The sequence below is a fragment of the Thermobia domestica genome, chromosome 9 (assembly GCF_964235325.1).
Source record: "Thermobia domestica chromosome 9, izTheDome1.hap1.1, whole genome shotgun sequence".
In the NCBI taxonomy this organism is placed as follows: domain Eukaryota; kingdom Metazoa; phylum Arthropoda; class Insecta; order Zygentoma; family Lepismatidae; genus Thermobia; species Thermobia domestica.
In genome coordinates, this window is record NC_137462.1 from 176,664,859 (window position 1) to 176,691,314 (window position 26,456).

A 26,456-nucleotide genomic window follows, 5' to 3' on the forward strand; every position below is an offset into this window, starting at 1 on the left:
TCAGAGGGCTTTAGTCGTGTGACGTGTCAACAGCACATCGGGTTTCATCACTGTTGTCACTCTTACGTTTTCTATATCAGAGTTCGATACATCTGAATTTTAAACAGCAGTCCTCACGAATCACGACGCTGAGTTAACCTAGAAATTCTGTGACCTCACTCGGAAACAAACTATTTGCAATAAAAACATTCTGCCGTTCATAGTTCCTTTTAAACGTCTCAACATTACACAATGGAAAACAGAATTTCGATGTACTCGAAGAAAGAAAATCGATTTACAGAGTTTTATAGAGGAATTCTTGGAATTTGCAGAGATTTTTCAAAAGAATAAAAACGTTGGGAACTACCCCAGTGAGTTTCCGCCAAATCTCTATCCCTCCCTTCAGCAAAGGAAATTAAAATCACACATTAATAAGAATTGGATCATTTCCTACAGAGTCAGAAATCAATTTCCGCCAACTAGTCCCACATCAAAGATTTCGTCCGCACGACTGTTGGAATGCACATGGCATGTTTATGTTTACCAAACATCAAAAGAATCTAAGTCCTTTTTGTTTCTTTCTTTTATTTTGTTATGCTCTGTAATTTTAACAATATATTACCCATGCTGAAAAGTAAATAAATGCTCCCATTTAATGATGAATTCTCATTATGTGAAGGTTATTGTTGTAATATTTCAATTTAAAAAGCTCTTTGACAGCTTGAACTGTGCTTATTATCTAAGATTTTCTGATCGACAACCAGTATTATACAGACTTCTGTTGAAGACTTTACTGGTAATATGTAAAATGAGCGAAAATGCTGGATAAAATGTTATTTATTTCAGGATTTTTTTTTTTTTTCGATTAAGGAAGTGGAAAACTCTCCATATCAGAAATGCTGCGAACAAAATTAATATCGTTCTTATCTTCAATTTAGAGTCAATAGGAATTACAATTTAATGAAATAAGATGGTGTAAATTACGAGCACATTTCCATCGTCTTTTACAGATTGTACCGATGCTGAGTGAACAAAACACCTGATCCGCTCTTTGAATAATAGTGGAAAGAAATATAAATTCCTCTCTACTAGGAATCGAAGCCAGGCAGTCCGGTTGAAAAATTAAACGATTTACCATCTTTGAAAACATGACGCTCAAGAAATAGAATTTATTATGGAACAACGTGTAGAATATGTTTTACAGTTCAATCATATATGTATTTACTTTATACGTAGTTGATTGCTTACTTGTAGGCCCCTATCTGTGGCATGTCCCTGTAACTTTCTTGTGGATTCAGAGTGAAATCGTGCCAGTTTACTTTATTTTTTAATAAAAGGTCGCACACCATCCATGTCAATAAGGTTTTGAATCTGCTTTTTGCATCCGAGGTATTGTTAGTTTCTTGGCGCAGGCACGAGGATTAAAAAAAAAAAAAAAATCTTTTATAAAGGAAGTCGTACTATCTCACGCCAGTTGCCGTGTAACTTGCGAACTTTTCTCGTATTTGTAATAAGTTTTCAAAATAAAATAGCGTTGTTTATTTGTAGAACAATCCATGACTACTAATTGCAATGAATTTACGTAACTAAGAACCGTTAATATTTCAGCTGACCGTACACAACGCAATGGAAATGGCGTACAATTAAAATATTACGTTTCTAATGGGGCATTATTTATAATAGGACTTATTTTCCCGTTCGACCAAGTTTCGTTTTTTCTTTTTTCATTCTTCTCAAATTAGTCATTCTTTTAATTTTTTAAAAAAAAATCAATAAAAAAAGAAGATTGTTGGCATGACGATTTCTCTAAAATCTGTAACTAATATGTATGATTCAGCCTATGAAAGATCAAATATTTGAGGCTGTGAAATGTTAGAATATTCACCCGCGCCCATCTTGAGGACATGAGCCGCTGCAACGCTATCTGTCAGCGTCCGGCTAAACTACGTCCGAGTACGTGGTCATCGCGCTGCGTCGCGCTGTCACTAACCGGCGCATCAGGAGCTTTCTAGACCTCGTCTTTCTTTCACGTGACTCCCTAGTTTGCCTCACGACTTCAGAAATTGTGAAGCACTGGCTGGGAATCGAACCCTAGACCACGCGGACATGAATCCAAAGCTGTAATAACTAAACACTAAACTACTGTGTCCGTACATCATATATATATATATATATATATGTAGGGGCGGATCCAGGATTACTTGAAGGGGGGTGCACCAATAACTACCATTACATTTGATTTAAATTTTTAAGTTTTTAAATGCCTTTAGGTATCTGTGGTGTGAATGAGGAATATTACTTTGTACAGTGAATCCTTTTCCTTCAACCTTCAGAAAATCGACTTAAACTATTGCTTTTGCAAAACTAAGCTTTCTTTTAAGCCTCAAATGGACACGTGACAGCAGAAAGTTTCCGAAAATGTTGCTTTTCACTGCTAGGTTCTCATTTTAGATAGTGTATATTTACAAGTGAAGGGCGGCGCGTGTGCTCCGGTGCACCCCTAAATCCGACCCGATATATACATTCTTTAAAAATAATGCATATTTCAATTCAATATATTAAAGTAAAGCTTTTTTTTTATGCGTTCCAAACGTTCTTTTTTCAGTTCTCTCGAAATTTCAAATTCCGCTTTCAGAATTTTGTTTGTGTGCGTAACGCTTTCTATTTTATTTTATTTTATTTTTTGTTGTTGTTTCTAATGCAATATACGTAGAATAAATTACTTGCTATTTGCAAGTACGTCTTTTTTTTAAAAAAATAATAAAAACTGACATGCTACTTTGAAGAATTAAAGCAATTTAAATGCATAAAAAGGAAAAGATTACTCTCTGTAACATTATACTTGTAAAAAAAATATATATGCGAAAGACGGAGAAAATGAGAACATTCTGCGAAGTCAATTTCATTTTGGGGTTTGTTTGTCTCGCCTACTTTTTTAAGTTGCTTTTTTTTTTAAGAAATAAAAATATTTATTCCAGCAAGTATACAGTACACTTAACTCAAACACGCAACACAACAGCCTAGACTAGAACGTAATAAATTTTCCGGAACATTTGAAATCGTAGTGAAAACTCACCATAAAACAATCTGGCCCCTGCAGGCAACTGTTCTCTCGGTCAGGTCCACTCGAGAACTGAAAAGAAAAATTTACATGTAATTATTATTTTTTTCTTTCTCTCTTTTATTTTAGACCAAAAAGACTCAGTTAACCAAATTAACCACTTACAATAAATAAACGCATACTACAAACGGCCCTAAAATATGATAAATACAAGTAGACCTGAATATTTTATTACTATATTTTTTACTGGCTAGTTTCTCTATTTTTTAACGTCTCACGATTATACACCGAGGTAAGGGAGGCGATGATGATGATGGTGGTGGTGGAATGAAAAGTAGGAGGAAACGGGAGAACCCCGAGAAAAGCTACGCACACGGTTTTTGTGGACCATAAAGTTCATTTGGCGCAAGCCGGGATCGAACCACGGACCGCACACACCAAAGAGCTCTCAGGGAACCCCTAGAGGTGAACATTACGAATGACCTCCCACTTTTTAAACTTTTAGCGAAATAACGTAAAGACAGTGTAGAATATAAAAATGTAGAAAACAAGCAGGTTGTATCTTCAAAGTACTATAAACTCGTAGCTGTTTTCAAATCTTTCTTACAAATCAGAAATCTGGGTGCACAGTTTATGACATTATACACTATTTATGTATACACCCAAAATTTATACACTGTTTGAAATGTCTTGAAAATAATTGTTACTTCATGTAGTAGCACTTTGCAGGTACTGTCTAGCTTACTTTCTAAATTTCAGATGTTCATCACTGTCTTTAAGTATAGTGAAAAGCCACAAAAAGTTTGTTTCTGTGATAAGAGATGGCGTTGCTATCGCCTTATCTTTTCAATGTAAATTAATATGCACAAGAAATGACTAATAACTTCCATGAATATTGAATAATGTTTCTTCGCTGTCAGTTTGTTTGAAGATAATGACTATACACAAACAATTTTCCCGTGTGTGTGTGTGTGTTTTAAGTATTTACTCGTTCATTGTTGAATTCGACCAATTGTTGCAGAGGTATTCAAAGCCTCTCACGTTATGATCTGTTCTAGGACTCAGTTCGTGTTGGACTTAGTACAGTGTGATGTATAATTTTTGGGTCCTATTATAGCTGGCAAATTTTCGATATTTTGTTCTTTTCATTCTTCACTAAAATTCAAAAAAGGAGTGGGTGATCTTCGTGAAGTGTCTTAATTTCATCTTTATTTTGACGAATACAGATAAAAAAAAAAAAATTAGAGTTACTTTCGATCAAACGCTTGGTAAAAGTAGTGCCCACGCGGAGACTGGGGGCATGAGTAGAATATTGCCATCGTTAAAAAAAATAAATAAAAAAAGACCCTTGCTATTGTTAGCCACGAGGGAAACTGGGCTGTTCAACTCTTAGATCTTGACCTTTTGACGAAAAGATTGGTTTTGTCTTCACGGAAACTATTTATTAGTTTAGCTTTTCTTTCCAGAGCAACCACCAGTAATTTGAGTGATTTGTATATGAGAAACACAGTATATTCAAATAAAAATTTAACAAAATCAGCGTATAATTCTGAAAGAAGAAACAGAATCGTTAACAATAAACTAGCCTCACCTGGATCATACACAGAGTTTCACCCTAGATCATCTAGAGACAATAAGAACATTCTGTAATCATATTAATATGACCACAATCCGAGATAACATTGTTAAATTTAAACAGATTTTAACTTCTTCAGCGTTGATCAGGTTAATTTTAAAAAGACTCTGCTTACATTCATGACACTGCCTTCTTTTTCGATTTTGCCGCTTCCATTTTTATATTTCAATACCGGTATATTTTGTACACTAAAAAGTTACATAATGTTACTGTGTTTCTTTACATTCTAATACAAATTTCGTGTTTTTATGTATACACATTGTGTATTTCTTGATAAGATTACATTTTCCTGAACTTTTATTATGAGTCATTTTATTTATATGGTTTAATAATTTTCCTCATTGTTCTCATTTACGTATAATGGCGACAGGAAAAATGAATAGTTAAGTTGATAACTTTTCCATTGTTTCCTGTTATTGTGCGTATTACCTTTTCTTTCCATACATTTTTCTCTTTAATTACGTAAGAAAACAATGAGAGAAACAATAGTTTATGGTTATAGCAAAATGAATATTACTTTGCCGAAAAAAATATCCCGTTTATTTTCTTTAACATTTTGTTTAGTTATTTATATATTTTAATAAGTTGGATAGAGTTTTAACGTTGCACTTCAGCACTAAACTGTGTAAGAGCGGACGCACAGTTTAACTGGTCACTGGGATTACAGCGTGATTGCAATCACATGTACTCCTACAAGAGTCGAACTCGTGTCTCGTGCTTTAGACATACACTTAGAATGATTCTGAAAGAAGGCAAAAAAAAAAAAGAAAAAGAAAAAAAGGAAAAAGAAAAGAAATGCACTTGAGACATTACTGATATAAGCTCTGACGTTAGGGGAAAGGGGAAGGGATTGTCCATGACTGTACCTGAGAGTGGCCATAAAGGGGAGAGTTCTTTCCTGTAATAATACATATATTTTTGTCGGGACGAATAAAACTGTCTGTGTTATGCACGGTGTTCGTTAACAGAGGTTTTACTGTATAATATTTTGAAAGTAATATCCAGTATATCTTTTGAGTTCATTGTCAACAATGCAAAAGATTATTATAGTGATTCGAGCACAAAGAGAAGTTGTGCTTCCTAGATTGTTCTATATATAGGAAATGTTTCTGGACTGTTGACATTGAATTTCAGTTATTTTTTTATTTTTTAATATTTTTTTTAGGTTACCCATTTCACAAACGCAAAAATTCTCTTTCTTTCCATGCGTGCCAAGAACCCTCTTTTAGTCTCCATGGCAACCAATCGGTCACCACATACAGCGTTGCCAAATTAACTGTCCTTCGAATTGAACTTTTTTTTTCTTTTACCGGTCCTTCGAATTGAAGTTTTCTTTCTTTATCGAAAACATCAGCTAATACTTCAAGTGTTACTAAGTGTTGTTAAGATAGAAAACAGAGATTGCTTTTGGGTATAAATGGCAGTTAAAGAGTTAAACTAAAGTTCCCGACATAAAAAAAAAAAAGATAGAAGAGACGTTTAAGAGCAAATGACACACACAAGTGCAGATAATAGAAGTGACTTTATATAAAGTATCAATTATTAAAGTTATGATTTATTCTAAAACATATCTAGGAAAAGTGCATATTACGTTTAGGTATATTGTGTCAAATGCAAAAGTAGAATTTAAAACAATTGCAGTTATACTGTTATCCCAACAACAATTTTCTTTACATATGTCAAAGTACTTTAAATATAGTTGTAATAATAATAGAAACCATGATAGTTTCTCAAACATAAGAACACTTAGCTTAGCTGGTGTAGTATAGTCGAGGAGTCTGGGGTATTAGGCTGATGATAGTAAGGCGAAATTCGTCGTGGGTTTGAGCTCAACTAAAAAAAAAAAAAAAAATCACTGAATATCTTTACGTTAAAGGAGACAAATGATTGATTACAGTCAGTGGTGTATTTAGGGAGGGGGATATCGGGCTCAAGCCCCCCGAAATAAATGTTACATGCAAAACTTCATTAAAATTTGTCAGCACCAGAAAGGAAAAAAAAATAAGTGCTTATTCACGTGTTTGCATGCCCCCTTCCGAAACAACATCCTAAATATGTCACAGTAAATGATCGTCAAAGTAATTTTTGTGTTTTCTCACCGGGAATCGAACCCAGAATCATACACTAGCCACTAGACTAGTGGGGAGGGCGAGTCTCATTAAAGAACATGGACATTTTATTTTAAACTATCCTCCAAGTTTCTATGTTTGTGTCCCTCTACGGAAGTGAAGTATGCTCGATAGTTCGGCTAAAAAAAAAAAAAAAAAAAAATAGCAGAGCGCTCACTTTGAAGGAAGGAGTCACCAGTTCCTTTCCAGCTCCCACCAACTAGGCTTTATAGTGGATAATCATCGAGTGCGTGGATTTTCTCGGGGTTCCCCCGTTTCCTCTCAGTTTCGTCATTCCACTATTATCATCATCTCGCCATCGCTTTCTTCCTTAACCTGAGTTCATAATCGTAAGACCTTAAACTAAAAGAAAAATCGAAGAAAATCACGATTTGCTACTTAACACGAATTAGCAAAAAGTACATGCAACAAACCTATTACATGTTAATTTGAGATTAAATGTTAAACTGTTAAACGTTATTTTAGGGTTAAACGTTAATCTGTTGAAAGATAATCTGTCAAACGTTGAATGTTGAGACGTTAACATGCTAAACGTTAATTGAAAGGTTAAACGTTAAGTAAACATAGTATGAGCTTACAATAAAGTTCTACTAAATCAATGAAGGACGATGCTCCCCCGCCCCTCACACACAAACACACAACCGGGAAGCTCATTACTACTTTTCCAGAACTCTCTCACAATTCAATATTTACTCTCTTTTTTCCTTCTAAATTTTGCTAATAGATAATAATAATAATAATAATAATAATAATAATAATAATAATAATAATAATAATAATAATAATATAGAATACACACAATGTTTATATGGTTCTTTCTTCATATTTCAATTCTGACCAAAACAGAAAGAGAAATTATTGTAATTAAAATGATTGTTTTAATTACATTTTGTTTTTTGGAAGTTAATTAGCATTTTTTTCAGTTGACAAGAACTAAGTATCAAATTGCTGCTAGCAGGCATTATAAATTACTCATCTATATACATAATGTTTTAATGAGACCAACAAACATAAACAAGGAAAAAGCATTCACATATACTGTAATTATATGACTGGAAACAATTTCCAGTATTTGAAATTTTGTCGTTAAAATAAATTAATGTATTTTTGTTGTTGTTATTGTTGTTTCGTCCTAGACACTTGCATTTTTTTAAAATGATTTTTGCAGAAATCCATCCATCTCTGACCTGCAGTACTTGTAGAGGTGGCCGGCCGTTCGTTGCGGTGTTTTGGCCGCTTGTCTGCGGTGCAAACTACAACCAACACTGCCCTGCATGCCAATGGCTGTTGTTGCTGCGCCATTGGTCATTGAGGGGAAGAACGAGGACGAACAACAGCAATGGGGGGGGGGAACTAAATGGAAAACATCTGCATTTTTCGGTTGCTTTAAAAATACTTCATAAAAACTTAGCAAACGCATACTTCAGCAAAAACTATAGAGGGAAACAAAGAAGCAAATAAATACCGGAAAATTTAAAATTCTCTTTGCTATAATTTCTATTTAGAAAGGATGAGACGTGTAGAATAAAAGTATACCGCAATTTGAGGTCTTTGAAAAATATAAGAAGTGTTTTTCTTTTTTTCTTTCTTCCTTTTTTTTTTTAAATCAGAATTTGAACTTAGTGGCTGCTTAGAACTCGGTAACTACACCTTTGAACCCTACGACTCACGAGGATAGAAAGTGTAAAAAAAAAAAGCAGTGACAGCCAATTTATGATGCTCTGCGGGCCAAGACAAAATAAGAATCATATTTTTGAACTCATTTTTCTGACTCTCTCTGAGACAACGATTTGCTGAATGTACTGTACCGTGGGTTTAAAAAAATGCAATTATATCAATACCTAAAAGGAAAATATTGAATTCATAGATCAAATTGATGAGTCTAATTAAACGAGTGATTGCAATCTCTTATTGTCACAAATGACAATATTTTATTGATGATCCAATTAGCTTACAGTGGTAGTATAGCGTATAGTTTTTTTGTAATAATATAATTATTTAACTGTGAACATCCAAGAGTATTGAGTTCAAAACCAGACATAGTATGTTAGCTTAACTGTATAACAGATAATTTTTAGATTCACTCAATGCTAAGCCAATTAAAACAGAAATGAGGTGGGTACTTAAACATTCAAATTTTTGCCTGTCACTTTCAGAGACCTCCTAATATCATGTCACATGCAAATAGACAGTTAAAGTTCTTTGTAGTCATACTTTACCTTATTGCAAATCCTGCTTAGGTTTGACCATACAGTGGTCTCTTTCTATATTTGTAGTTTATTAAAGAATTTTCCATTTCGATGCTTGATGCAAAATCCAGAATGATCTTTTAGTTGCAAATTTTGTCATTGTATATGGAGTATTGTCCTTGTTTCCGTTAATTATTTTTTCTTTTTACTTTGCCAAAAGCCACTATAAAAATTTACAAAATCTTAGGAAAGTCCTAATTACATTTTCTGAAAAATATTGTTGTTATTTAATGATGTAAAATAAGTATTTTTGTACTTTAATTTACGGTGAGGTTTGCTTTCATCTTTTTTGTGATTTTATCCGGATTTTTAATTACTACTGAAAAACATTATTATTTGACTACAGGTGATTCTTGACTATTTTGCTTCTGCTTCCAACGACTTTTTGATTACAAATACTGTCCTTGTGATTTTTAAAAATGTGCACGTATCCAAAAGTTAAGATATTACAACAAACTTCGTTCCATTTTCACCTACCGAATTGTGATTATGATTTTTATGAATAAAAATGATGATTTTTAAAAATTCTTAGTTCATGGTTTCATTACAGTACGTAAATAATATGTTTTCAACATCTTTGTTTTATCCTGCGTATCCAGCTTCTTAAGATTAGGATTAGGAATTAGATTTCTGGTCTTCCGGTATCTATGGCTGTATTAAAAGGTCAGGAATAAGGAATGACATCTCTCCGAGGAATTAGAAAGGAAGGAAACGGCCTGGGGTTATTGTTAAATGTGAATGAAGAAATCCCAGAAAAACCCTCACTCGGGATGGCTGAACTAAGAAAACTTTTACACATTTCTGACCGAGTGTCCCCACCGAGAGTCGAACCAAAGGCGAGCCGTTATAGCAAACAGAAAAAGGAAGACATGTACTAATAGTTACACCAGGACTATTCTTACAATGCAAAGTAATAGGATCTACAAAAATTAATTCTTCAGTTAGTTTTAAAGTGTTTACAGACGCATAAAGCATTCTGTAAATGATGATGTTTCACGCAAGAATAAACAATGTCATTTTTCATACACAAACTAACTCTCTGCAAAAATGATTTACTTTTTTTTATTTATTTATTTCCCGCAGACATGATGAGTCATGTTTTCTTTTCTCAAATACATCATCTACACTAAATAAATAATAAATTAAAATAAATCTTCAATAGTTTATGATTCTTACTATACTATGCTGCATCATACTTTTTTTTTTTACTTTTTTTAAAAAGAAAAAAATATTTTTTGTTACCATACAGGGAGAGTACACCATAAATTAACATGCTTCAGATGTTTATCTGGCAGAAATCGTATCTCAATTTTGTATCAGAACTCGCGAGAAAGAAGTGGGGGACCATCCGCGATGAGGGAACTTCTCAAACAGGTTCCGCGTTACGATGGAATCTGGAAGAATCTTGGTCCAAGGCGAGCGGCACTACATCAAACGACATTTCCCACGGCAGCGAATAATTAAACTTTAATGATGTCATTTTTATTTGTGGACTCCTCTCTCAGTCTCTCAGAAAAAGGAAGAAAGATGGGACCATCGCGTAATGGAAGGTACTTTTTTTTTTCAAAATTTTATTTTAGTTTTTTGGAGGGTGGTTGGGGGAAGCATCCTTAAAACAAACTAAAAAGAAAATGGGGGAAAATCTTTCATTGGAGTGAAGATGACCGACTCTGTACCAAACAACTTGTTTTTTTCTTTTCTTTCTTATTTGGTCTTATCCGACGACAACAAACAGTCACGGATTAACAGGTATTTTTTTTTCAAGAGCCCAGAAAGTGTAACCTTGACTTTCCTCACCACTTGGTAGCTAATTTCCCTGAAGTTACTTTACTTCAACAATTTTCAGGATCAGTTTTTCTTCTTTTTTTCTTTCAGGAATCGATTCTTATTGGTAACAGTAATACAGAAAAAAACAGAAGCACGTACGTACATTCCTGTACTCATGCTTCTTTTCATTCACTTTTCTTTAAGTGATGCGACAAAAAGAATGCTTTACTTAGCATCAAAATAATTCAGTCAAATAATTAGAAGGGAGTGTTCACCTTTATGTGTATTGGAATACAGTCTAATTCAAGTGATTTTTTTAATTTTTCTTTTTTCTTCTTTTTTTTTGTTTCATATAATAGACACGAATATAATAGGGTATAAAATGAAACCTTTAAGATTTATGTCCCACGATTATGCCAGCTAGGCTAAAGGAGACGGTGAGGATGAGAAATGAATCAAATGGTGGAATGAAGAAAATGGGAGAACCCGAGAAAACCCATGTACACGGTCTTTGTCCACCTCAAAGCTCACTTGGCCCGAGCTGGGATCGAATCAAGGACCCCATGCATTAGAGGTGAATGCTCTACCACTAAACCACCGCGGCCCCACAATATGGTATAGTAAGCATTGTTTGTGTACAGTTTAACTAAAACAAGACCAAATATGTCTAACAAAATTCTAGTACTTTTATGGGAATACCACCTGAAATTATATGCAATATTGACAAACACAAGAGCACAACAACAAATTAATAAGATTGTATACTTTTAAAGTAAGGTATTTATTTTTTGAAAAGAAGTCTCAGTTTTCCAAATAATTTAAATAAAGAAATAAATAAAAATGAAAAATGACATATAAACAAAGGATAATATTCAAGATTTCAGCTCAATGTATTTGAAGTATTGCCTATCGCCGCATTTATTGCTATTTCTGCGTTATGTTACGATATATATATATATATATAAAGAGAAAAAACTGCAAATTTACACACAACGAGTTTATGACTGAAATTACGTCTGATGGATTTATTTGTTCTGCTATGGTTATTGCTTGCTGGAGTTTAGCGTCCTTGCAGCAGCGAGATATGGACCTATAGTTTAAACTGGAATTCAAACCATTGTAATACGTTCAATTTTCAACACCCTTTCACCAGGAATCGAACCAGAATTCCGTGTGCCAAAGGCGCGCATGCTTAACATTATTTTATTTTTATTCCCCCCAACCGGGACATTTGATTTTATGGTATGTTAGCTTTTTTTCTCTTTTCTACTTAAAAACTCTAATACGACAGGGACATGAACACAAAAACTCCGAAGACAGTTAAAAATCAATTCACGGTCTGTGTAAGTGCTCTAGCATAGGAAACTTTTTGTGCTTTTGTCCGACTTTTGGAAATTTAGAGTTGATCTTTGTTCGACGGGCTTTTGTCAGAGCCCCGGTTGAGAAACGCAGGATTAAAATGTTTTGTTTGCTGCATACTGTCTATATGTTGTGTACACATATTTTACTTATGTAAGGAAACTGTTAGAGTAAATGTTTTAAAGATGAAACCGAAATCAGAGAAGAATATCGGAAAACGTTTTTTGACTATATAACTAAACAAGAGTTCGAGATAGTTCCGGCTGCAATCATATACAATAAAATAAATAATATACTGTTCTGGTTTTCTTTCCTTGATTAGAATATGTAACTATACATTTCAACTTTAAAGTGAATAAACATCTTTTTAATGAACAACATTGCAATATACTCTTCATTAAGCCACTCCTTTTACAACTCTTACGTAATCATAGTAATAATAATAGTATAAAGCTATGGTACTTTTTAATCTTAATCTCAAGCGACTTTTAGATTACTCATTATAAAGTTTCTTTGTACACAATATTGGCCCCATACTTCTTGAAGTGATCACATAGGTATGGTTATCTAACAATACTGCAAGGGAACACCCACACATAAAAATGCTATTGGATTCTTAAAAAAATATGTCTATATGTGTGTGGTTTGGAATATGTAGAGATTTTTCTAAGCGGGAATTCTAAAGAATCTTTACCACTCCCCCCCCCCTCTCCCATTGTTTGACCTTTCACACACATAATTAGAGAATGATCATAGTGTTAATACTGTTGGTGGGATCATTAGAAGACCGCATCGTAACTGGTCGGTTAGTTAACTACAACAGTTGAAGAAGAAATCAGCTGTTTGCATGGTATCTTCAACCTGAAGCAGCGGCTGTATACAATAATGACGAGGAACACCAGAACACAACTTAATAATCGCAATGCTACAGTCCAACCAACGTCTCTCGCATTTCAGTGCAAGCAGAAAGCCATTTACTTCGATCGTATAAACCGTAATAAGATTTAATGACTCATGAGGCCTCGTTGAGAACTATACTCTTCTTCGTTGCTTTGGGAGTTGGAAAAAAAAATAATAATAAAAGAAGGAGAGTTTTAAGAAGTTAAAAGTTCATAAAAGTCCAACTGTAAGTCGTATGTAGATGAAAGTTCAGTCAGTACATAATACATATTACTCTTAGACTTAACAAGAACACAAACCTTGTTTCTTGTCTGTAGTACAGAGGCAAGCTTAAATCTGCGCATGAGTATACAGTATGTATATTTTATGTGCATTCAAAAACTTTTGCTATTAAATTATCCCCACATAAGACTAGTTGCAAATAAGAACATAGGCCGAAATAATAGTAGCCTTTAATCATGGAAGTCTAAAGTTGAATTCTTGTAGCCGATCTTTCGGAATGGAAACTTCTGCTAAATTTTCCCCAAACATAAGAAAGGTAGATGAAATTAAATGAAATTTCCAGTTTTACGTGCTACGGTAATGCTCATTGCGCTAAAAGAGAATGATGATTAATAAAGTGAATGATCATGATAAATTGGTGGAATGGTAATATGGAAGGTAACAGGGGAACGTCGGAAAAACTCATGGACACAATGCTTTCCATCACAAACATATTTGGTCTGGGATCAAACCAGGGGCCGAACGCTCTACCGCTGAGTCGCCGTGTCCTGCAAGCAGACGTACGTGAATGCTCTGGTTAAGATTCTTTGGGTTCGAAGACGATGGATCTGCAAATGTTTTACTAGTTCTGCACGGTGGCTCAGTGGTAGTCTGGTAGAGCACTTACCTCTGGTGCGTCTGGTCCCTAGTTCGATCCCCGGTCAGGTAAGTTTGTGGTGGACAACATCATGTTGGATTTTCTCGAGGTACTCTAGTTTCCTCCCACTCTCTCATTCTACCAATTCTGTCATAATCGTTCACTTGCTTTAATCATCGTCTTCCTTAGCCTAAAGGACACATCATGGGACGTTAAACTGAAAGATTTCATTTCATTTTTCATATTTTATTAGTTCTTCCACGTGAACATCGGTACGTAGCCCTGGCCTTCCATCTCGTACTGGTTATGTTTCGAGGGTGAAGAGCTTAGATTGATTGCATCTGGAATTTGATCAAAAACTTTAAAAAAAAAGCCAAAACAACATGAGAAAAGAACGGTGCATGTACTGTCTACTCACTTAAAAAAAACTTTACTATGTAATATTAGTTACAGTTATTCCTTTTTATTTATTTCTTTTTTTTCTTTAAATACAATTTAGGTGATCATTTACATGACATATGTTTTTCAAGATCCAAATCATGTTTTCTTTTGAAAGACTTATTAGATGTTGCTGATATTGATTGATACGTATTATAAAATCTATGAAATTTGGATTACAATCAATACCTCTACTGGTAGATTGCTTTAAAACTCCTGAAGAAAATTATTTTCTTAGGTCTGTTTTGTTAGATGTAATACATTATAAATGATATAACAGGAAATAACGTTTACTTTTGGTACTTTTATTAGGTACGTAGGTTACATAAAGGGCGATGTCACAATTCTTGAAAGTTTGGAATAACATGTTGAACTATATGTAAATACTAGGCCCACAGGAAGAGGGTTACAAGACACAACCAATGCCATTTTCCTTGTTTCTGCAATTTATGTTGATCAATCGACCTCCAAAAGATACGGCATGTCTCTCTCAAATCAATATTTCCAACCCTTAAAGTTTACTGCTGGCTATAGGCCTGAGAAACACTGTAGGGTAGCTCAGAAAAAAAAATGCAGATTAAACCTTTACATGTATCTTTTAAGTGATAGGATTTCATTAGACGTCACACAATAAGTAATATGTGAACGAAATAAATCTAGCTCGGCGGTAAAACATAATTAGTATTTTATATGCATTGTGCATCCCTACCTCATAAAGATGCAAGTGAGATGAAATTGTCATTGCGCACACGTGTTGGGTCATCAACTACAACAATGAGAGTTATTTCTCTTTGCGAGAGAGAGCGTGCGAGTGTATGATTGTGTATGTACCCATTTACTGAATCCTTACAGTCTCTAAGTAGAAGTTGGGACAAATGAGAAAATTGCAATAATTCTGTTTTTCCTAAGCACCAACCACACTGTTGTATTATCGAGAGAGAGAGAGAGAGAGAGAGAGAGAGAGAGAGAAAATTGGGTGACGGCTGGCGTCAAATGTGGTGGGTGTATATGAGATGGGGGACTATATATGGGGAACGCAACGCAATGGGGAAGGTAATCACACACACACATGCAGAGAGAGAGAGAGAGAGAGAGAAAGAGCTGTATGTGTGAGGACACAGAGAGTTGTGTGAACAATTTACGACCTTCTTAATGAAAGCTGTAATGAAATCCCGCATCGCTGTGTGGAAAGGTTCTGGCTTCAATTAAGCCTTAAGGGAATTGGCTTCACTTTGCTTAAACTTGAGGATTGAATTGAGACCCGTCACCCTCTTTATTTGCTATCCTCAGTCCTCAGCCAGTGAGTGTTATATGTAGATAACACAGTTTGCCACGAAAATTTTCTCGCTGCTTTGCTTCCACGAGCTTTTGTTATACCCACCATTCACCCGTCTCATTTAGCAAATGGAAAAGCCGAGATAGGAAGAGAGAGAGAGAGAGAAGGAAGGAAGAACTAGGAAAATGATTCTCTTTCGTTTTATCTTTATCTGCACGGTTTTCGCTAAGCACGAAATATCTTCTTTTCTCCCTCTCTCGTTTTCCATCTTCTCTCCCTGGTTGATTGACCTTCAGAGATCCAATGCGAAAAGCGAATGCAAATAATTGTTTCAGTCAATTGCGATTGAACACTCCGATAGAGGAATTATTCACAAAGATAATGGGGTGCCTCTCCAAGACCCAACACACGATCAGAGATGTTTTTTCTTCTTTTCTTCGTTCTTTCCCATTTTATTGCTTTCTTCATTTTTTCCTTTCTTTTTTTGCTTAAAACCAGTTTTGTGGTGAATTACTTTCCACGTTCACAATTAATTACATTTACTTGGGTCCAGTACATATTACCTTGTAATGTAACAGCATACTTGTATGGGTTCATTAATGTGATTTATTTCTTATTTAAGAACAAGAGGGGGAAGAAAACTTTTTTATGCATAGACAATCAACAGATAAATGAATATCTAAAACTGAATTCAGCCTTTCTCTATCTTACAGAGGAAGACTTTACAGAGAAAAATCCATGAGGTGTGTATTTCTAGGGTTACACACGAGAAGAGACATCAATTTCACAATACATTCTCGAGACGGGGCACCTCTACAAGAGGACCAGAATGAACTGGTATAGAATATAGAAAATTGGACTAGTGTTTTAAATAACTCTCATCGAGCCAAAGTGTCACCTCATGAATGTTGAATTTTCTTTTGAACTCTGGAAGGAAACGGAGGAATAACCTACTGAAAGCTACTTAATAAAAATTTGAAACTTCTTAATAAGTCTTCAAAACTACCCATGCGAGAACAGATGCGAGAGAGATAGCGTTAACTTATACAGCTATGATACATTCATATCTAATACATAATATCTGATACATTCATATCCATATCTAACATGTCACTCCTTGCATTTAGGGATGCGCACGAGACAAGATTTGTGGCTGTCTCGTCTCGAAAAATATATTTTTTCTATTGGAAGAGCCATGTCTCGACTCAAATTTTGTCAGGAAAATCCTGTCTCGACTCGTCTCGTGCGCATCCCTACTTGCATTCTTTTTTTTATTTGTTTGTTTGTTTTTACTATGAAAAATTTAAAAGAATACTTGAGGGTAAAACCTATATATAAGATAAAGTAAAAGTAATAATATTGCTTTTGGCTTTTTGCTACAGGAAGAACGGAGAAAAATGATATTGTCGCCACGTTTACGTGAAATAGTGGTTCCTCAATGGGTTCCACTTTCTGAAAAAATATGAGTTTCGATCTGAGCACCGGGTTCTACAACAGTACAGACGGACGCTTCTCTCTTCTGAACATGCTTTAATGGTCAGGGACTTTTATCCATGGGACTGCAGAATAGCCTCTTAAATTTTCCAACGCGGGTTTTCGAAGGAGAAAAGGAGCGATGAAGAAGCGAAGATGTTGAGACACACTCTTCGTCGTTCGCCACAAAAGGAAAGAGGAAAAGTAAAGAAGGAGGAGAGAAACAAACATAGGAAGAAGAAAAGAGATCGAAGGAAGCTAAAGGAGACAAGATAAAAACGCTTCTTGTTCTACGAATATACCAAAGGAAGAAAGTTGAAGCTGAAAATGAAAAAAAAAGAAAGAAAAAGAAAGAAAGAACAAAAAAACTTTACTAAAAAAAATGTCTGATGGTTTCAATCTAGGAAGAAGCGACACAAAGTAGACAATAGCGATAAAAATCTTTTTTTTTTCTTTTTTTTAAGAAGGAAAGAGAAAGAATAGTGAAAAGGAAAACTGAGGTCACCATTTCTACAAATCAAGTTAACAAGAAAAATTCAGTTGACTTCAGGACACTAATTCTTCCCAACTTAAGACAAATTTTATTCAACTAAAAAAATTTAAAAAAAAAATAAAAATAAAAAAATGATGAAAAACAATTTTACTGAGTAAATAAGTGTGCCAAGACTTTAAATTTTTTTTTATGTAATTACGTACCGTCTAGCAATAATGTATTATTAATTAATATTATATTAAATTAGAACTTATTTAATGGCAAAAGAGAAAAAAAAAAGTTTCGTAGATTGGTGATTACTGACAAAATCTTATATGCAAGAGGCTTAAGAGGGAAGGAAAGTTTAATAAATCTGAAACTTTTATAAATAATTCAGGTGAACTAGTTCCGAGACAATGGAAGATATATTAGGCATAAAATAGACTTTATTGGGTGTGCAATTAAAAAAAAAATCACCCTTCATCCTCCTCTCTTTGAAAAGCTGTGTGCGTATATTTATTGAAGAATTTGCATCTTTTAGACCTTTGTTACAAGCCATATCATAAATTAAAAAATATTGTCTACATTTATGAGTAGTGGGTCGCCAGCCAGTTTTCTTCAAACATTATTGTACATAGGTAATTGAATAACTAACTAACTAACTCTAAAGTCTATAGAACCCGGAGGTACAATGCCACGTTCACAAAAGCTCTCAACTGACTTCTATCCTTAGCCAATTGGATCCAGTTTCTACTTTGCATTCCTATCTCTGCGAGATCCATCTTAATATTGTCCTCCCATCTGCGCCTAGGTCTTCCTAATGGTCGTTTTCCGATTGGTCTTCCAGTGAAGACTTTGAAAACGTTTCTACTTTCTTCCATTCTAGCTACAACATTGGTAATTGAATACGTTAGTTTGATCAAGAATGTATTGACATTTTTCACTGTGAATTTATACCAGCTATGATACATTTAATATCATCATAACTTTTCATGGCCATATTTAAAATATATATAGCAATAATATGTAATCTATGGTGTTTTTTAATCCTATAAAAATAATTAGGTGATTAAGTCAGTTGATATACGTTTACCTGGATCGGGTTTATTAAAACGATTTGAGCTCATAAGATTCTGGAAGATATTATTTTCCACTTTCTGGAATCGTAAGACACAACTTCATAAATTCAAGTGCATCTCGAACTGCGACATGATGCTAGGTCACATCTGAAGAATGTACCCAGGAATCACAGGAGACAGCTATTGGGTTGCACAATCAGGAAGTCTAAAATTTAATGAGCTTTTTTGCTCACGAGATGGTGTCAGTGTTACAAATCTCAAGGCATGTTAATCGCAGCGGGTCAGTCCTAACATCATTTCACACCTGACGGTTGAAGCTAGTAGATATGCACAAAGTGTTGGATTCTTATAATCAGACGTAAGGTGTTGCGGAGTGAAGATGAGTAAACTTTCCACAAAATTGAACTACGTTTTCAAATTATATTTCATTAAAGGCGCAAATGGTGCTCAGACCCGTGAAGAAATTTGTGCTGTTTATAGGTAAGATACGTTGTCAAAAACAACAGCCAAAAGATGGTTCAGTTGTTTTCATTCTGGAAATTTCGATGTCTAAGATGCTTCTCTCAGTACGCGACCAACCACAGCAAAACGTAGATATGTTCTGGCAAACGTCGATCAAGTCCTGCATGTAAACAGTCATAACATCCCCAATAGCCTAAACATTCATCATCAAACAGTATCAAAGCATTTAGAGACAGGTCGTTACAAAAAGAAGCTCGACATGATCTGACTCGAAAGCATTTACTCGATCGAATTTCAGTCAGAAAACCTCTATCGAAACGTAACGAACTCGAATCATTACTGAAGCGTTCCATCACAAGTAATGAAAAGAGGATGTGTGAAAAATATCGTGGTCGAAGCGAGAAGAAGCTCTACAGTTTGTAGCAAAACCCACATTGCTGCCCAGGAAGGCTATGCTTTGTGTTTGGTGGGATTGGAAGGGAATCAAGCATCATCGGGAAGAACGATACACTCGAACTTGTACTGTCAACAATTAGTGTGAGTGAACCTAGCAATTCAAAAGAAATGGCCGGAACTCATCAAGAGAAAAGGTGTCGTACAGCACGCTGACAACAGTAGACCGCATAATTTTTAATAACCCATCAAAAATTGAATGAACTTGGCTTTTTTTTACAAATGCATCTATCATGTAGCCCGGACCTTTTGCCGTCAGATTATAATTTCTTTCGGTCTCTGTAGAACTCCCTGAACATTGTTAAGCTAGTTTCAAAAGAGACCTGTGAAAACCAGGCACACATGCTTTTTGACCAGAAACCAGAGAAGTTTCATAGTGACGCCGATCATAGTATTCTCGAGAAAAAAAATGCAGAAGGTCATCGAACAAAATGGTGTATAATATGTGGTTTCATAGTTTTATGTATTTGTAAATCACAATACATATATTTTCAATGTTGATCTCTAGGGGCTTAATACTTTTAAGGATATATATATATATATATATATATATATATATATATATATATATATATATATATATATATATATATATATATATATATATATATATATATTTATTACGCTTAAAAATTTTGACCATAATTTCTACTTCTTTACAAAATATGTACTTATAAATAAACTATAAGATATTGTAACGGTTCATTCATTTGTTCCCGAGATACAATGACATTTCTTAACAACAACCACAACAACTAGAAAGTAACACAAATGAAAAAGGTGTGTGATCTAGAGATCTAACATTCAAATTACTAATCTTATTTGGGGTCTCTGAGAACAAAGAAAACAGGGGGCAAATGCACCGTTAATCCAAAGGTGTATGAAACATATACATTTTTTTTTTCAAGAAAAGAAAGAAAATAACATTATGTATTAATGAATTGCTGTTCCGCCTTAATTCCATGGGTGAAGTTGTTTCCTTTTTCATCCCTCCCCATGATATCTTGCAATCTTACTAGTCTCGCATTCCAACTCTTAAGTAAGAAACATAATTTCCTCTCGGATGAGAAATCGGTAAAAACGCCCAATAGTCACGACCAACCAACAGAACAACCCAAGAAATAAAGACGTCATCCAGTTTTCTCTCCCCCTCTTTTCTCTCAACAAAGCTCTTTCAATCTGGGATGCATCACGGATGGGTTGATAACTGCATCTCACAATCCCTGATCTCTTTCTTCACCAATGACCACAACGCAAAACACACTGCTTGGATATTTATCGAAGGCATTCAAAACCGATAGTCATCATCACTTCTGCGGTAAGTGGTCAATGACAGCAGAGTCTAATATTTCTCAATAAGCAAATGAAATGTTTGAGTTTTACGTCCCACGGTTATGCCGGTTAGGCTAAAGGAGACGGTGATAATGAGAGATGAGTGAAATGGTGGAATGAAGAAAGTGGGAGGAAACGGGAGAACCCCGAGAAAACCCACGCACACGGTGTTTGTCCACCACAAAGTTCACTTGGCGGGAGCAGGGTTAGAACCCGAGACCCCTAGCACCAGAGGTGAACGCTCTACCACTGAGCCACCGCGGCCCCACATTCTCAATAAGCATAGGCATATAAACAACATTGTTTATTCTTATAATTACTTTGAAGATAAAACATGAGATACCACGGCTGATATGCTATAACAACTTTCAGGTAACTTTTCGTCAGTTGCTCAGCGATTTTCGGCAAACACTGTAATACAATGTTAAAATTGATAACATCCCTACGTTATTTGGCGGTTAAGAAGCTGGCATCTGATATTTGGACAGAACACGCAGTGCGTTGGAGATGCTGATGCCAAAGGCTCTACAACAATAGAGACAGCAGCACTGGCGACAAGTTACTAACATTTAACAAGCCATAATTCCATTACCGTAACAATATGACAAGAGTGTCCTGACGCTGTTACTCCCGACCTGATCCCACTCACTTGTTTTCTGCATTGACTTGGAAACACATGGAGTTAATGCTGCTGTGTTGTAATTTAGCGCACACCCCTGAACTCCTCCAATCAGTTAACAGCTAAGAAAGTAGTATGCTGTATGTATATGGCTTTGTTTGATAGACGTGGCAACAGTCGAGTGCTTTGAAGAACATGAAGTTATCTGCAGCCAATGACAGATATGCCGTCTTCTGCTTTAGATACTAGGGCTACATGATTGGAGGATGATATTGATACAGTGATACAATTTTTAGAATGCTGGACAGAAAATTCAACATTCAACTAATGGCTACAGCGTTGTTAGTAACCCAAAGTGCCAAGAAACAGCGTGAAAAAAAAAAAATACTGCAGTGATTGCTGAACAAACTTCTTCGTTTCTTCTTATACAACATGCAGCTATCTATCAGACACCAGTTTTCCATAACCACACAGTAGTACGATATTCAATTTCCATACCCGTTTAATACAAAATTGGACCAACCACAGTTTTATTGTGATTTAAAATGCCCACCCATTTCAATGTTTTTACCATTTTACACACATAAAAAATTCAGGAACATAAAAGAAATTAAAGGCTTAAACCATTGATCCTGTTCAAATGTTAGAATAACTTCTGAAATATATAATTCTGAACTATTATAAGTTATTATACTTTGCATTAAAAGAACAATTAATTAATTAATTAATTAAAAAGTTATAATAACATATCCAAACTTCAAATTTCCGAATACATATCCGAAATTTTAGGCATAAAAGAAAACTTAAACTGAACGTTTATTTGAAACGATTTTAAAGTATATACTGGAATCCAACTACATATGATGCGGTTAAACTAATTATGTTTGTAACAGTAGTATATAAAACATTATTCAGAAATATTATCGAAATTATGCACATTAATAATACAAGCTTTCAGCTTGAAAGAATTAAATATTACAAGAACGAAATTTAACATTAAAAAAAATGTTTTGAATAAAAGATACTACTATTGCTCCATTTTTCATTAATAAAAACTGGCGCACTTTGGAAGAAATGTGGATTTTTTTGTTATAAATAGCAACAAAAAAAGTTAGATACTAGTAAAACAGCAAAACCGTGTGACGGCCTTTCCTCTGTTGAATTAAGCAGCAGACACTTATCGGGATTGCACAGATAGAGAGAGACGTTAATCCCGGTCGCCACAAATCACATCCTTGTTATCCCCTATTGTGTGGTAGAAGCCTGTGACCCTCGCGTCAATCACGTTGCACGCCACAGACAAAGGGAAAAGAGAGGAGGAGGGAGGTGGACGAACAGCAAAGGGGACTTCCTCCTCCCCATCAAATGAAATTTTGCAAGGTGGCAAATTGAATGTAGACTGTAAATTTGGAATTAAACATTTTCCTGATCCTTGTTTATATACAATCACATATACTATAAGTCATCCAAAACAATATATTAAATACACCTAAGCACGCATATACATATATAAAGCGTTTGCTTTTGCTATATGGAAAATGTAATTCAGTTAAATTGATTACAAAAATATTAAAATACTCTTTTAAGATACTATACAGAAGAAGGAATGCAGTTTTTCTTTGTTCGCATGTAAGCTGTTTCATAAAAAAATTAGAATATGGCAGGTACGTAGAAATGAAGAGAAACTCAATTTTTGCACTGAAAAAAGTTTCTAAGGCAGCCATTTTCATACGAGACGAAATCACTGATATGGCGGGAGAAAGTTAAGATATTGAAACTAATTAAAGATGCAAACTGCATCACGAAATAATTATTTTTTATTTTCTGTAATAATGATTTCTGTTAATGAATTATATTTTTATTTTGTACACTGCAATTTTTTTTATGATCAAACATATTAAGTAACTTGCCATTAGCTATGAAAAAAGAAATGTTAAATTTTTATAAGTGTGCCATAGGATTTTAAATTAGACTTAATGTGTGCCGAAAACTGAAAGAGGTTCAGAAACTCTGATTTAAGACTTTATGACTGTGACTTAAGAATTAATAAACAGTTAAGAGGAAGGGGGGGAGGATAAATCGATTTTCAATTAATTTAAAACTTTTATGGGCAATAAATTTGTTTTTTTTTTTAAGGAAGAGGAACTGTAAACACTTACACTATGGTGCTCTGGAGATATTTAGACTAACAACACCGCTCATTAGTCAGAGAAACGGCAACGAAATCACACAGTACAGAGATTTTTCCTAAAGACATATTCAGCCTTATTCAGAGAAGCTTTTAAGTGTGATTAGAGTCGTGCTAAGGGTTTGATTAGGATTAGGAATTAGATTTCTGGGCTGTCGGCATCCAAGGCCATTTAGCTCGTCACGTATATGAAGAATGACGTCCCTCATCGAGCACACAGTCCGATGAAAGGGAAGGAAGAAACGATTGGAAAAGGAAGGAAGCGGCCTGGGATCATCTTAGGTACCATCCCGGCATTTGCCTGGTTGAGTGAGGGAAACGCAGGAAAAACCTGACTGAAGATGGCTGGCCTGAAAAAGCTGTTACACTTTTTCAACCGAGTGGCCTCACCGGGAATCAAAACCGGGACTGCTAAGGGTTTGACTAATGCGTGGTTCTAAATTCTGTAATTAGAAATACAGTAGCTATGTTACCTACGATTTATATCGCAAAAGGCCAGCCATCACTTTCACGCAGGGATGTCCAAATACATTATAAAAAAAAGTACGAAAATGCTGTTTAATATTGTTTTACCTTTTCTCTTAATATGTTTGTGCAACCGTGCGGAGGAGTTGATGCGTGCTTCTCTCGATATAAGTCCTGGATAACAAAATCAAATTGCTGCTCAATACAGAAATTTCGTTTCTGAATATGTGAGTTGATTTTTTAGTAGTAAGCCATTAGGAAATGCTTCACTCACCCACGATCGATCATCTTTCAGATTGGTCTAATCAGCACATAGAATTTTGTATAACGGAATCAAGTTTCATATTTCTATCGAAAAATCCTATTACTCCTTCATGTTATACAACCCGATTAACTCTTCCGATATGCTGGTCACATATCGATGTAGGATATTTTTGTTTCGGAAAATGTATTTTTCACGTCAAAAATCTAGTAAAACGTTACGAAAGTAAGTTTTTTACTTGAAGTCAGAAGGATTTTGGATGTTCAGAGCACAAGGGAGTCAAGTTTAATTCCCAATTGTGAGAAAAAGAGAGAGAAAATTTGTACGGCACGCTTAAGTATAAGGAAAAGTTAACAACGCTGTTTATTTAACGTAAAAGAATTATTTACCATAACTAGACACGAATATTTTAAGCTCTGAAAGAAGCTTCAAATAGAAATTAGCAAGATAAAATATGTTCAAAATGGCTAAAACTAGACTCGATTTACTATTTGTAAACGCTCTTGTTTGTAAAATAGCATGCACTTATGTGTTGCACTGTAAAATTTTACTTGTTTACATTTTCATAACGCTAAGCAGGCCAATAATTCAAAGCGCAGATGAACAAAATAATCCATGCCTTCTGTAATGTCTTTCAGCATGTATAAAATGGTAATGTTTGTATAAACAATACTTATTTTTTTAAAGAAAAAATATCCAAAATCGCTGGGGAATATACTACCTAACGTCTTCATTAAATTATAATCAAATTTATCATGAGGTGTTACGGTGAATTGTAGTTTGACAATTATTAATGGAACATATTTACCATTCTTCTGCTACAATTTTGCACAAAAATTTTAGTGTGTTCACTTATTCTCCCGTACGATTTAAATACATTATTTATAACGTACAAATGCAAACACCTGTATTTTCATATTTCTTATAGTACATTGTTAAGGAAATTGCTGAACATTCTCAAAGAAATGTTTGTTTTTCCAGAACGTCTTGTTAAATACGAATCTTTGATGAGTGGATTAGGGAAGATCGACTGCATGTATAGGAGCTATGCATACAAAAGATATGTATATTATAATTAATAAATTAAATGGGCTTCAGGTACGACTCATGAAGTTACAGGTTTAAAACCTAGATGGGTAATTTTTATCGAAATTTTTGTTAGACGGGCAGAATTTGGATATATTTTATTTGTTTGTTTGTTTTACACCAGTTTCAGTTCATCAGAAGAATCTGTAATTTCTATATGCGGTATTTTAAACATTAGATAACGAATTATCGCACATAGCTTTTTTTTATATGGTTGTCCCATGCTGTGTACTTTTCTTTCCGTCTAAACCAAAAAATGAGGGCACAATGTCTCAATAGTATCTGGTTCGATCCTCTAGGGTTGGCGTGAGAGACCAAGTTGTTGGTGCCATGTTGTAAAGTTGACAAACAAAGCCAAGTTGTTAAAGTTACTTAGTTCAATTGTTTAAAAACATGTGAAAAATTGTTACCTGTAATTTTGTTAGTTCGTGGATATTACTGTGGAAAGTAAAGTATTGATTTAGTAGCTGATTAGTTATGTACGAAAGTATAAAGTATGTAACAGAATTGGACGAATTAATTGGTGTTGTGCAAAAAAGGAAGTATATAGTAGCATGGTATGTATGTATTGCGTGCAGATTCTTTTGTGCTTAGCAGGCTAGTTATTGAGATGGATTTGTGTAAGGTTACGGATTCATAAGTTGTTATATATATATATATATATATATATATATATATATATATATATATATATATATATATATAGCGGCGGATCCAGGATATGGTCAAGAGCGGGGTTAAACCATAGTTTGATGCTTTATCCAGTGTAAAGCAGGATTGAAGCCCATTTTATCCAGTGTATACCTGAGCGCCAAAGGGGGCTATAGCCCCTATAGCTCTCTTGAATCCGCGCCTATATATATATATGAAAGTGACTATGTTTGTAACTCCATATCTCTTAAGTGGTGGACA

The 26,456-nt window shown here is 34.6% G+C and overlaps 1 protein-coding gene across 1 annotated transcript in view; it reads right to left on the reverse strand.

Moving 5' to 3' along the window:
• The window catches only part of LOC145660451 (uncharacterized), a 118,931-nt gene that overhangs the window by 79,329 nt on the left and 13,146 nt on the right, over positions 1-26,456 (reverse strand). Inside the window, exon 2 of the mRNA XM_081725488.1 lies at positions 3,056-3,112. Coding sequence (XP_081581614.1) covers positions 3,056-3,112 — 57 coding nt within the window. The remainder of the gene's footprint in view (positions 1-3,055; positions 3,113-26,456) is intronic.